Source organism: Macrotis lagotis, chromosome 2, assembly GCF_037893015.1.
Source record: "Macrotis lagotis isolate mMagLag1 chromosome 2, bilby.v1.9.chrom.fasta, whole genome shotgun sequence".
Lineage (NCBI taxonomy): Eukaryota > Metazoa > Chordata > Mammalia > Peramelemorphia > Peramelidae > Macrotis > Macrotis lagotis.
In genome coordinates, this window is record NC_133659.1 from 241,029,560 (window position 1) to 241,044,142 (window position 14,583).

Below are 14,583 nucleotides of genomic sequence, written 5' to 3' on the forward strand. Positions count from 1 at the left end.
CAATATCAGAGAGAAAGGGACTGTATTGAAGAGATGTTACAAAGGTAAAATCAACAGATGGAGGGGGGGATGAAAGATAGTGAGGAGTACCAGATGACACCTATGCTGTAAGGCAGAGGGACTGGAAGTCTCCTTGTTAGTGTTATCTTGGCTTATTTGAATTAATCCCCTGTGGAGATTCAGGAGTTACACTGGGTAGCAGACATATAGTTTCTCCACACTATTGTTAACTCTAGAATATTGAAAGTGAATTGTAGCCTCATGACTGTCTATCTTATGGAAGCCCTGACTTGATAGCATAATGGGTGAAGAAAACAGCATGGAGAGAGAGAGAGAGAGAGACAGAGAGAGAGAGACAGAGAGAGAAATGGAGTGCCATTCCCATAAGGACATATTCATACCAGATAAGGACTGATTGTAGAGAGAATATTTAAAAGGACATTAACAACTGTTCTCAAGAAATTTAAATATCACATTAGATTTCTTCCACTGGAACCTACAGAAAAGAACAAGGAACTATAGATGGAAATTGCAGTGACACAAAAACAATTATAACTGCTCCAAAGTGAAATGGGTTGCTTCTCCCTAGAGGTTTTAAAAATCCTTTCTAACTCTCAGATTTTGTGATTTTATTTCCATATCTCTGGCTTTAGTCTCCATTCAATCTATTACAAACCCACCCAATATCAGAAACCCCACCTCTGAGATCCTTCTACCTGATCTTAGCACCAATGGCTGGGTCACAGGATTCCCATTCACATATGTTTCAGCTCCCTCACAGGGCTCCAGCGTCACCACAACTGGGAAGAAACAGGAGAGTTAAATACTGGGGAAAGTTGGTTGGGGGATGGGGGAGAGAAGAGAGGTGATTATGGACTTTAAGTTGTAACTGTCCTACTTACATTGTCCCACCCTACTCCCAGCTCCCTCAGAACCCCTGAAAAACCTGTGCAAATCTTCATGCATGCGTACTGACACAAACCAACACACAAATTCTTTCGAGTGCATAATGTCCCTCCCCCTACCTGTGGGGGATGGATTGGGCCCGCTGGTGGCAGCATGAGGAGGGAAGAGTAAAGGAGTGGTTAGTCCTAATACAGCCTTTGCTGTAGACCTCCTCACCCACCACCACTATCTGAAAAGCCTAGAAGTCCCAGGAGACAATTCTAGTCAGTCACTTTGGCCTCTATTTTTATTCCTTTCATCCCATTCCCATTGCTATCATCAACAGTTCTGCCTAGATAACAACAGGTTCCAGCTTAATTCATCCTCCAAAGAGTAACCAGACTAATCTTTATCATCTACATCTTCTATCAGAGAATTTTCTTGATCAAAAGCCTTCTCTGGATCCCAACTCTCCTTAGAATACAGTCCAAATACTTTGACCTAGATCTCATAACTTAATTCAACTGTAACTCCCACTAGTTATCTGCCCTACTCTTCCTCATGTCCTCTTTGCTCTACTTAGGTCTAGCTTCTCCCTTGTTTCCCACAGATATTATTCTCAGCAATGCAGTTTGATCAGGATCCTCCCTACTCTTCTGAAATGCTTTCCTCCCTTTCTCTTTGTCTTTCAATATTAAGGTAAAGTTCCACCTTTTCTATGAGACCTTCCTGTGTTAGTCTAAGGTATCAAGACAAAGCCCTCAGAGCCCTGGATATATAATGGGGACTATTGATAGGCAACAAGTGCAGAGTAACCTCTAAAGAGGAGCAGAGTAGAGTGTGTGTAATGTTAATGGTGGAAGGGAGGTTCAGGGAGAGGGAGATTCAAAAAGAGCTGTTCTTTGCTGAGTCCTGAGGAAATACTACTGGTATAGGGAAAGGAGAAATTCCTGATGTGTAAGGGGGGAGGAGGGGAAGAAATGAAGGGGAGAGAGCTCTAGACAGCCTGGAGATAAGATTCCCTCCAAATAGGGTCTGGGCTGAAGATTTAGGAACTCTGACAACCTGTGGAAAGCACTGGAATCACTTTATCCCAAATTCCAAAATGTGTAGGGCTAGATGAGTTTCAGGTGCCTCTAGGGCACGGGATTGGCTTAGAAGATGCTTAGGTTTGGAGCTGCAATGTGGCATAGTGGAAAGAATACTGGATTTGAAGAAGTCAAAAGACCTGGGTGTGAATCTGGTACCAATTACTTTATCCCAAAGTCTCCTCATCTGTAAAATACAGAGGTTACCCAGACCAGAGGTGTCAAACTCTTCTGGGCCACATAAGGCCTTCAAAACTCCAGAGTGAGGCTTAAACCAGATTAAAATATAATTAGGAAATATTTAGCAAAATAAAGAAAAATACAATACAACATGGATAATGTGAATTTATGGTTTTCTACATCAGATCTGTTCCTACTAGAGTTGGACACCTCTGATGTAGATGACAGTGCTAAATATTTTCCAGCTCTAAATTCTCTCTTTTTCTGAATTCCTCAAATCAGCACTTAGATATTACCTTGCACTATTGTGGCTCTATTTTTCAAGCAGTTTTATGCTGCTCCCAGGTTATACTTGTTTTCCTGTCTCCTATCAGTGTCTCAACACTATGCTGGACAAAAATCTAACAGACACTCAGCAAGTGACTTGTTAAGTTCAGCCTCAGAGTGGCCTGAAGACAGCTGACCTGAGCAGAACACACATTAACTTGTCAGGGTAGACTAAGTGTGACAATTTTCCTAGGGCTGACTGAAGTGCCATGCTTCAGGTGACCTGAGATGTAATGTAAGGCATAAACATTTTTCAACGTGGTCACTGTGGTGATTTGCTTGGTTTGACAGTACAAGGCAGAAGTTTACTGGCGGGAGGGGTAGAAAAAAATCACTGGAAAGAGATGACTAAAAAAAAAGAGGGGGGCAGCTGGGTGGTGTAGTGGATAGAGCACCAGCCCTGGAGTCAGGAGTACCTGAGTTCAAATCCTACCTCAGACACTTACCTAGCTGTGTGGCCTTGGGCAAGTTACTTAACCCCATTGCCTTGCAAAATAAATAAATGAATGAATGAATGAATGAATGAATAAATAAGAGTTTAAAACATTAAAAAATTTTTTAAAAGGAGGAAAGAGCACCATTAAAGCATTAAAAAGAAATAACAATGTGCTGAACTCAAACATGAATTTTATGATAAACTGAGATCAAATCAATTGGGGGGAGGGGGCCGATAAAAAAGTAAAAAGAAAGCCAAAACCTCAACCTCAGTGACTACATGTGTTCCTCCTGCCCTTAACCTGAGGGCAGGTAAAGGGTCTCTTGCTGTCACAGCATGGGGCCTGTCTCTTTTTATTTTATTTATTTATTTTTAGGTTTTTGCAAGGCAAATGGGGTTAAGTAGCTTGCCCAAGGCCACACAGCTAGGTAATTATTAAGTGTCTGAGACTGGATTTGAACCCAGGTACTCCTGACTCCAGGGCTGGTGCTTTATCCACTGCACCACCTAGCCGCCTGTCCCCAAACTTTTTTGACTGTTTTATCTACAAACTAACATCTGAACCAAAATAACTTTTTGCTTCATTTTGAGGGCATGGATGCTATAGCTACCCTTGCACCAACAACTCCCTAGAGCCTCTGTTTCTTCAGAGAACTGACTAATAAGCTTCTCTGAAGACTTTGAAGTTCATGCTCATCAAATCTACAATTCCCCAAAGTCCTCACTGCTTACAATTGCTCTAGAAAACTAAAATCCCCACAAGTCTTTTCTAAAAAAGCCAAACCAAAGCAACTTCTGCTAAAAGAAATGCATATTCCCAAAATAAAATATGATGCTGCTCCTGTCTGCTGAGGAGATCAAGGAAATGATGATGGTTGGTCTTTTTATCAACCTTGACCCTACCCTTTCAACCCCACTCCATTTACCAAAATTTTCCTTGGGCAATTCTGTCCCAATCTATTTATACCATTATTATTCACAGACTTATAGGATGGCAGAGTTAGGAGGTAACAGAGATCACCTAGTCCAGCCTTCTAATTTTATAGATGCCCAAGTAATACAGAAGGTAGCAGCAGACCTAGTATTACACGCTGAGTATCTTGGTTGTAATGACCTTTATCCTGTGATATACTGTCTTCCAAAGTATGCATCTTGTGTCTCCTTCCTCGAGTCACCCAGGAACAGTATCTCTCCATTAAACATTTACCCCCATGGCACTGGCAAAAGATTCTGTATTCTTTCACTATGTGATATTTCCAGCCTCCCAGATGAGCCCAAGGTTCTTAGTTACCTTCTCCATCAGGTTGGGTGAGGCTCCGAAACACACAGTGCTTCTCTAAGATGAACTGCCCAGTCAGTTTGATGTCCACATCTACCTGGCCTACTCTAGGAAGGGCAAGAGGGAGAAATGGTAGGTAGGTTATAATGAAGGGAAGAATCTTTGAATATCCCAGGATCCCAGCTAAAGGAAAATAAGTCTCTCAGAAAAAATAATAAAGTTCCTAGGTTTATATTGGAACCTAGGTTCATTCTAAGAGGAATTATATTCCCTTCCTTTATCTAATCCCCCCTCTTCAAAATCCTTTCTATCTTTTTTTTTCTAACATTTCTATTCAAGTCAAGCAGATTAAAATTAATGCAAAGAACAGTCTTGAAAGGGAAAAAGAATTCCCAGAAATCATGAAACATAGGTGGGAAGAAAAAGGGACCAGTCCTATTCCTTTGCCATGGTAATGAAGAGAATCTGGATTAATTTTTATACATGTAAGCCTTAAGTGGGAGAACCTGTCTCCTTTCTCCCCCATTTTTGTGACTCCCAAAGCAACTAACCAAGAGGGAACTTTGCTCAGGGATATTCAGTAACTAAGCGCAAAGAGATAGGAACACAAGGCCACACAGCTAGGTAATTATTAAGTGTCTGAGACCGGATTTGAACCCAGGTACTCCTGACTCCAGGGCCGGTGCTCTATCCACTGCACCACCTAGCCACCCCTTTTTAAAGAAATATTTTATTTATTTTGAGTTTTACAATTTTCCCCCTAATCTTGATTCCCTCCCCCCACCCCCCACAGAAGGCAGTCTGTTAGTCTTTACATTATTTCCATGGTATATATACTGATCTAAGTTGAATGTGATGAGAGACAAATCATATCCTTAAGGAAGAAAAATAAAGTATGAGATAAACAAAATTACATAGTAAGAAAACGATATGGAACAAACTTTCAAGAGATAAGTTTGGGACCTCTAGTCTTACATTCTTTTTGTGTTTTTTTTTTTGTGTGCCAGGCAATGAGGTTAAGTGACTAGCCCAAGGTCCCACAGCTAGATAACCATTGTCTGAGGCCACATTTGAACTCGGGTCCTCCTGACTCCAGGGCCTGTGCTCTATCTACTGCACTGCCTAGCCACCCCCTAATCTTACATTCAATTGGATTTCTTCCTTAGGGCTAAATAAAGATGGCCACAAACCTCACAAACAGAATAGAGAAGTGGGATCACCCATGGGCAAAGTAAGTAAGTTTCTAGGGTTCTTGTAGAGTACTTGATGTTTATTCAGAGTTTCCCAAAGACAGGTGTTATCTTAAGTAGATCTCTTTCTCAAGAAGTGGAGACAAAAGAGAACACCAGAAGAGAGCACCTGCCAACCCAAAAGATGATTGGCCCTGGAAGTTAACAATAGATAACCATATAAAGGTTAACTGAGGAGAAAGGCTACCTGGTGATACCATCTTTAATGTGATAGAGAAGACATTCTGACATCAGGGGATCTTCATTTAAATTCACTAGATGAGGGGTCTGTAGGAAAGAAAGGCATGAGTTATTAAGAGGAGAAGGGAACCAATCAGAAAATAATAAGGGAAAAAAAATAATAAGGGATAAAGGGAAGGGAAGGAGGCACCAAAGAAATGAGTAGAGATCTTAGGAGTCATGGAAAATAAAGGAAAAATAAAGGAATGAATGAAAATAGACAGTTAAGGTCATAGATTGAAGGGTAAAAATTAGAGACTAGAAGAGAAGACAGTCATGATGCAGACACAGTAACTTATTAGGCTAGAAGCCAGGATGCAAGACTGAAGCTGAGGAGGGACCTCAGATCCTTTTATGAATGTTGACACTATTATTCTCTATGTTACCACACCAAAGCCTCACCTTTCTGTTACCACTAAGTAAGTGCCCAGGAAGGTAGGTATCACCACTGACATCACTGGATTTGAGAATATGGGGCTCCAGTTCTGTTACCTTTTAAGAACTATATTTGAAGGTTTCCCCACCCTAAAATTTATAAGGAGACATCACTTAATTTACCCTGAATCATGAGAAATGAGAATCAATGAGAAAAAGGACAATACCCCTGCCCTCTATAATCTCTGAACACCTAAACACCCAAGTCTCTTGGACTTCACACAGGTCCAAGGCTTCAGCTACCAAGCCTAGAGAGAAGTCAAGTGCAATCTACACCCCTGCCCATCATAAGATAAGGCAAAGTAAGAAGTTAGTCAGATGCTGTGGATCTGATCACTAGGGATTGATTAATTAAATTAAGAGAACTGATCTTGCTGCCTCAGCTCTCTATCTCCCTGATGTTTGAGACTGGATAAGAGGCCCAGTTAACAAACCGGTACAAATTTGTATATCCTCCTCCCTTAATCCTTCTGATTTAGAACCATCTGTCACTGTGAAACTCTATGCCCTGAAATTCTAGTTCAAACTTTGACTTATTTTGCCCTTGTCTAAGATTTCTTCCTTTTACATTCTTTCCATTTTCTTACACTCTCAGAAACGTTGATTCTCTTCAAAAGATGTAACATTCCTGCCAATCCTCTGCAGTGCTAGGAACTCCTTTTCTCACGTGGGCAAAGAGCATACTTTTTATACCTCAAAAAGCTACTTCCAGATGTTCCCTCTGTTCTCAACACTAATCAGTCTCTCTTCTTTTGGCAGTCATCTTGATTTATTATGACTTTCCTATTTTGACCTCTTTTTCTATGAGACAGCCTTTTCTTCCTCAAGGAATCCTCTCTACCAACCCTTGCCCTCATGTTCTGGATTTCAAGATAAATTCTGATGCCTCTCAAACTGATTGGCTTCCTAATTCAATTTTTGTCATCAACCAAAACTAGGTCATTTTTGGTAGTTCAGTCTCTGAAATTTTCTTCCTCTCTTGTCTATTCACCTCTTCTTTGGTTCAACTCTTTCACAAAGATTATGGTAATAGATTGAAAGCTGGAAGGGACCTCATTGCAGCCTTCACCCTCTGTATTCTTCCAGATCATTAATCATTTTCTTCCTTTTGGTCTTTATCTTACAGTTAGTGAATTAAAATTACACCCTGGTCTTATATCCTGCAAACCTGGATTATACTAATGGTCTACCTTCTAGCATCACAGAATTAGCTAAGGATGGAAGGGTCCTTGGAGACTATCTGGTTCAACCTAATTTTACAGATAAGTAAATGAGGTCCAAAGATTAAGCAACTGGCCCAAGGACACACAACAACTAAGGAACAGAGACAGAGTTTGAAATCAGGTCCCCTGACTGCAAATTCAGAGTTCTTTCCCCTGTACCACACTGCTTTTCAGCTTCTGCTCTCATAAGGCTAAATACCCCAATGAAGAAAGTTATGCCATTAAACTAATCAAATCTATTATCAAATTAAACAGATACAAAATAATACACCATATGTATTACAATAACCATATGGAAGAACATTAGGTCTCTTAGTCCTTTTACAAATATTAAGAAAGCTGTTTTCTCAGTCTCCTAGCCCAAAGTCTTTGAACTACTCTGAATGAAAAACCATCAGTTGTGCTAGTGATTCTGAAACAATGCCCTGCACTGAAAGACTTATAGCTCAGAAAGATCTCTGCTCCAAAATGATTAGGATACTTTGATTACAATCAGTTTACAAATCTCTTAATACCTTCTGAGTTCACCTCTGACCAGAAGAATCCTTAAGGGAAACAAGTAAAGAGAGAATGAAGGGTTTTTAGCAAAATAATTCTTCAGAGAATATTAAAAGTTAAGGAACTACTACTCTGACGAATCGAAACTGTTCAATAAACTTTCACCTGATATTTTACTGTAAGAATTATATCTTTGGATAGATTACAAATTACAACTCAAACATTGCTTGTATCATATCAAGATTTACAAAAGCAGCAAGAAAGTCTATCCCTTTCTTTCTCTTTGAGCAGAGATGCTTAGAATTAGAATAATTAAATTAATAAATCTATCTTTTGCCCCAAATGCAGAGTAATACATTTGTTTCTCCACAACTATAATTAGTAAATTAAAACATTACAAAGGAGAGGAACTTGTATTATTTGCAATGCCTAATCTTGGTCCTAGAAAAGCTAATACAACACAATTTGTTCCTTTCAAAATAGAGAACAATTAGAATGTTACATTCTCTCATAAGTAGTTATTTTTGTACAAAGGATGGTTCAATTAGGAGTAAAAGTAGTATATCAAAATCACAATGTAAAAAAATGATGTCAATAAATAAAGAAAAAAGGAGGAAAATCTTCCCTTCCACTTTAACCTATCATCCCTTCAAACAATTTTCTCTTATCTCTTTTATCTTTCATAATCAAAGTCCTAAAAGGTCAATCACATCTCTTAACCTTCCTTTGCTTTTCAAACTTGCTTCTGGCTTCTGATGTCACTATGGAAATGAAATACACTCCCTTTAAGTGCTAAATTAATCTCTCAGTTTTGAGTCTTCTTTTATGTAACTTATGACATGGTCAACCACTCCCTCTATTTTCTAAATTCAAATTCCACTATCTTTCAGCCATTGCTGTCTAACTCCCTGAACTTGTCCTCTGGAGACCATGCCCAGGAAGAACTATAATCACTCAGTATTGAACTCCCAGGGATCAGACTTCTTCAGACAACTCACAATTATCCTTCCTGAGTACCTTCTCAATCTTTCTACTTCTTGCTTACAATCTAGTGGGGAAGACAACATGCAAACAATAACATACAAGCTATAGACAGAATAATTACCTAGTCCCTCTTCTTCCTCATACACAGTACTGTCAATTGCCAAGTTTTGTAGCTAATGCCTCCATAACATTTCAACCCCTATAACCCTTTCCTTACATTAGCACAGTAACTATCTTAATTTAGAGTTTTTGTCTAGAGGTGACTGTTAATAGCCTATTGGTTTCTTTGCTTCTGGTTTTTCCCCTCTTCAATATGAAGCCTTCCCTCAGAATTCTCAGTTGATAGTGACCTCTCCCTCTTCAAACTGCCTTACCTTTATTTAACTGTGAACATTGAGATCATTGGTAAGAACTCCTTCATATAACAACTGTTTTCACTTTAAAATACCAATATCTGTGTCTTATCATAGTCTTCCCTCCAGTTTCAAAAGGAAATAATTTTCCTTCATATCTCAAAGAAATTGACCTTTCCCTTTTACACTGAATCACATTCTTGCCTGATTCCTACATTTCTATAACACTCCAAGATTTAGAAGGTATTATGAAACTTACAAGTACTCACAGTCATGCTAGGAACATAGGGTCAAGGATATCAAGATGGAAAGGACTTCAGAAGCTGTCCAATCCAATCCTCTCACTTCAAAGGAAAGAAGTGTTAAGAGGTGGGATTGAAACCCAGGGTTCCTTCCACTACCCTATGCAGCAGCTTCCCTTATAAATCTTATAAATCAGATTCAGTATTCAAACCAGTTCTCCAGTTATACTACTTATACAGAGATCCCTGCCTCTTCTGGACCTTTATTTCCTCAATTAAATATCCACCTTTCTCTCTCAAATAATCAAAAGATGAATAAGCAAATATATTCCTATCTCTCACCTCTTAAAGAAGGCTTCATTTAAAGCCCTCTCCCACACTAATTCATTTGGTTCTTCTGCCTATCACATTCCTTTCATGGATGCTGTTTTTATTTCCAGGTCTCTCATTCCCTTGTCATCTTGCTTTAAGTCTCACTACACTTCTACTGGGAACAGCTCTATCAGAAACTAACAATGGCTTCTAGTCAAATCTAATGGTCTCAGGTCTTTTGTTGGATGACCTCTGTGTATGCAACTCGTCTGGAAAATGCTCCCTTCCTTGGCAGGGTTATAATTAGTTCCTCACATTGGATTTGCTTCTCTTAGTTCTCTAAATTACTCAGTTAATGAAAAGATGGGATAGCCATCCTCTGTGACTGGAAGATGGATTTGTACGTTGGAGAAGGTCTGAGTTCAAATCTCTCTTTGGACACTAAGGGTAATCACCTAACTTCACTGACCCTTGATTTTCTCAAACACACAATAAGATAATAACACCAGTATTATCTACATCGGAAAAATTGTGAGGTTCAAAGGGGATGATGTTTGTAAAGCATTTTGCAAACCTTCAAGCCAGTCAGTCAATTAATACCCAAATAGGAGCCTACTATACTTCAAGCATTGTGCTAAGCATTAGGAATACAAAGAGGCAAAGGCAGTCCCTTTCCTCAAGAAACTCACAATTGAATGGGGGAGACAACATGCAAATTGATATGTACAAACTAAAAGAACAGGAAAGAAAGTAAAGACTGGAATTCAGAGGCATAGGGGAAAGACTTCCTGAGGAAGATGGGATTTTAGAAAGACATTAGATGAAGATTAAGTGGGCAAGTTCTAGGTATTGGGGACAAAGAAAAGGCCAGGAGCCATGAGATAGTGTCTTGTTTATGGAACAACTAGAGGCTTATGTGACTGAATTAAAGAATATATGTCATGAAGTAAGGTGTAAACACTAAATAATTATTATTGCTTTTATTGCTGATTTCTCTTAGTCCTCCTACTTCCTAACTATAAGGTGCCCTCCAATCTATCTCTCCTAATCCTCTGCTCTTTCTCAGTTACTAACTTTGGAGAGTTTACCACTAAGGATCCAATTATCATTTTTATACCAATAATTTTTACATCTCCAGATCTAATCTCACCTTTAGTCTGGTTTCCTTTTCCAACTGCCTAAAAGGGCATCTCCATTTAAATTTTCTTTATCTCTCTGATTAGAAAACTGCAGGGTCATCTTTTAAGTCTTTTCTTCCTCTTATACAATGTCACCAAATCTTATTACATCTATAAAATTTCTACTTTTAAAAATATTTTTCTTTATTAATTTCCATTGCCACTACTTAAATCCAAAATCCTTATGCCTAGATGATACAACTGTTCCAAACCCAAGTCCTATTTTGGGCATTATCTCCAATTTCTCTTCCTTTCTAATCTATTATGCATATAGTTGCTAGACTAATCTTCCTAAAACACATCTTCATAGTTTCAGAATTTCTGGATTGGAAGTGTTCCCTGGGGGCATCTAATCTAATCCAAACTCAAAAGGAATGGTTACCAACAAATGGACCTCCAAACTTTATAAAAATCACTATAGAAAAGTGCACTCTCTTCTTTCAGAATAGTTAATTTAATTATGGCGTAATTCTAAAGTTAAAAGTTTTCCTTGACATAGATGTACCTCCTAGCAGTTTCTATCCATTGTTCCTGCTCCAGCCCTCTGGGGCCAAACAAAACAAGCCTCATCTCATTTCATCCAACTTCATGTCCCTTCATGTCTTCATCATGTCCCTACCTTGCTTAAGAACTTACATCCTGCCCTTTACAATATCCAATGTGACCTATCAAGTCCAAACTGCTTAGCCTAGAGTTCAAGGTCTTCTAGTTCTAGATGAAGAATCCCAAGTATCCAGCATGAAGTATTTAGTCTCTTCATGGTACCATACATAAATCAAAATAACTCCCATTCCTACTTTTACATACATTACTTTCCCAAGCTGAAATGCCTTAAATTCAATAAAATGTACTTATTACCTATTGAAATACTGTAATGCTCCCCCCATTTTACTCTGCCTATTCAAATACTTCTCATCCTTAAAGTCTTAGCTCAAGTCCTCCTTCTTTGGGAAAACTTAACTGATTATTCTGGTATGAAGGAATCTTGCCTTTCTCTGACTCCTATTATACTCAGAATCAGGACTATACAGCTTAACACTTAATTTTAATGTTCATTAGCCTTGTCTCTCCAAGCTCTTAAGGGATAGTTCCTTCCCTACTTCCTTCAAAAATATACTCAACTCTTCTTCATCTTTAAAAAAAACTTTCACTAGGCCCTCAAGCTACCATGGTGTATCTCTCCACCCTTTACAGGTCAAACTCCTAGAAAAAGCTGTCAAATTCCTCTCCTTTCATTTCATTTTGCAAATGTGGCTTCTGACTTTATCACTCAAATGAAACTACTCTCAGCAAAGTTATCATCAATCTTTTTTAGTTAGCAAATACAGTTCATTCTCAGTTCATCTTTCAACTGAATTTAATACTGCTGACCACCCTCCCCTCCTATACTCTGTCCTCTTTGGGTTTTTGTAATCCTATTCTCTCTTGATTCTCCTTGTTTATTCTAATTTTCCTAGGTTGGTTCATCATTCATAAGATGTATCCTTGTTCCCCAAGGTTCCCTTGAATGTTCCCCAAGGTTCTGTTCTAGGTTCTCTTTTCTTTTCCTTCAATACCACAGGACCTTAATCTGGGTTCCATGAATTTATTATTTTAATATTTTGATAACTATTTCTATATAATTGATTTTCTATGAGTTTTATTATATGTATTTTTTTTTTAGGTTTTTGCAAGGCAAATGGGGTTAAGTGGCTTGCCCAAGGCCACACAGCTAGGTAATTATTAAGTGTCTGAGCCTGGATTTGAACCCAGGTACTCCTGACTCCAAGGCAGGTGCTTTATCCACTACGCCACCTAGCCACCCCCTATTATATATATTTTTAAAAATATTATTCTGAGGATACCATAGGTTTCAAAAGACTACCAAAGACTACCTGACACTCCAAAGAAGGGATTAAAAACACCTCTCCAAGATTCTTTCTCTTGAAAGTCTCAACAATTCCTCTATAAATGACTCAGATATAACTGCCCTGAGCTTCAGTCCCACATCACAAAGTATGAGGATATTTGATTCAAGATATCATAGAGGAATCTTAAACTCAAGATGTCTAAAACTAAACTCACTTTCTTTTCCCAAAACCTTCCCTTCTTCCAAACTTCCCTATTTCTCTCAAAGGCATCACTTTCCCAAGTTCATAACCTCAGTATTATACTGAATCTCTCACTCCACTTAACCCCATATTATTCAATGTTTCCATCCTGTCAATTTTACTTCTTTTCTATCAGACCTCTTCTTTCCACTCTGAGCTATCATCTTAATTCCAGCCCTTATTTTCTCTATCCTGAATGATTCCAACAGTCTCCTAATTGGTCTCTCTCCCACAAGTTTCTCACCATTCCAAGCAATACACTGTTGCCAAAATAATAGTTCTTAATTCCAGGTCTGAGCATGTTACTCCTTGACTCAATCAATTTTGATGACTTCCTGCTACTCTAAGATTAAAACAAACAAAAATCCTACCATTCTTTGATTAGTTTCTAAAGTCCTACATGATCTGATCCAACATATCTTTTTAGCTTCATTAGAAATTATTTCCCCTCAATGTGAGGGACTTAATGATGATGAATTACATGTACTCCTGCATGGAAAAATGATACTGATAATACTCATATGAACCTTCTCATTTAATAGAGCAGGTAGAAGGAGCTTTTATAGATGAAGACAGAAGAGAGCTGAATTTGAAGATATAATATGGTATAAAAATGGAGCTAAAAGGGAAATGTAATGGGAGAAAGAAGGAGAGGTGGAATAGGATAAGATGTTTTTTATTTCAATGAGCTATCACAATGATATGGAAGTGGGGGAAGGCAAGGGGGAATGAGGGAATCTTTGCTCTCATCAGAGGTGGCCAGGAGAGGAAACAGCACATATACTCAATGGGGTATAGACATCTGGAGTAAGGAGAGAAGAGGGACAGGGGAAGGGAGGGATGTGAGTGATGGAGGAGAGGATGGACCATGGAGGGAGAGTGGTCAGATATAACACATTTTCTTTTTTACTTCTTGCAAGGGGCTGGGATTGGATGACCTATCCAGGACCATAAGGCCAGGTGGATGCTGGGCCTAAGGGGTGGTATGTGGGCTTGAGGCCTCTTGGCCCCAGAGCAGGGGATCTGTCTGTTGCGCCACTCAGCTACCCTACAGCAGAGATAGAGTGAAAGGAGAGAGAAAATATAGTGCATGGTAGTGGAGAAGTACAAATGGAGGGAGTTGCGATCAGCAATGGCAATGGTGGAAAAATATGGAAGTAACTTTTGTGATGGACTTATCATAAAGAATGTGATCCACCTGTGACAGAGCTGGAGGTGTTGGAAGACTTAAGCACATTTATCATTATTATTATTATTATTATTATTATTATTTTGGGGGGTTGCAGGGCAAATGGGGCTGGGTGGCTTGCCTGGGGCCACACAGCTGGGTGATTGTTGGGTATCTGAGGCCAGATTTGGACCTGGGTGCTTCTGGCTCCAGGGCCGGTGATCTGTCCCGCCACCCGGCTGCCCCTATTATTATTATTATTACTATTTTATTTTACTTTGGGTCTTTTTGTTTTTGTTTTTGTTTTTGCAGGGAAATGGGGTTGGGGTGGCTTGCCCGGGGTCACACAGCTGGGTGAATGTTGGACATCTGGAGCCAGATCTGGGCTCAGGTATTCCTGGCTCCAGGGCTGGTGCTCCGTCCACTGCGCCACCTG

General features: G+C 39.2%; 1 protein-coding gene across 2 annotated transcripts in view; it reads right to left on the reverse strand.

Moving 5' to 3' along the window:
- The window catches only part of KIF1C (kinesin family member 1C), a 31,733-nt gene that overhangs the window by 7,897 nt on the left and 9,253 nt on the right, over positions 1-14,583 (reverse strand). For both annotated transcript variants that reach the window (XM_074225393.1, XM_074225394.1), the window contains 3 exons: positions 5,633-5,712; positions 4,208-4,302; positions 717-800 (listed from right to left, as the gene is read on the reverse strand). In XM_074225393.1, the coding sequence (XP_074081494.1) occupies positions 717-800; positions 4,208-4,302; positions 5,633-5,712 (259 nt within the window). The remainder of the gene's footprint in view (positions 1-716; positions 801-4,207; positions 4,303-5,632; positions 5,713-14,583) is intronic.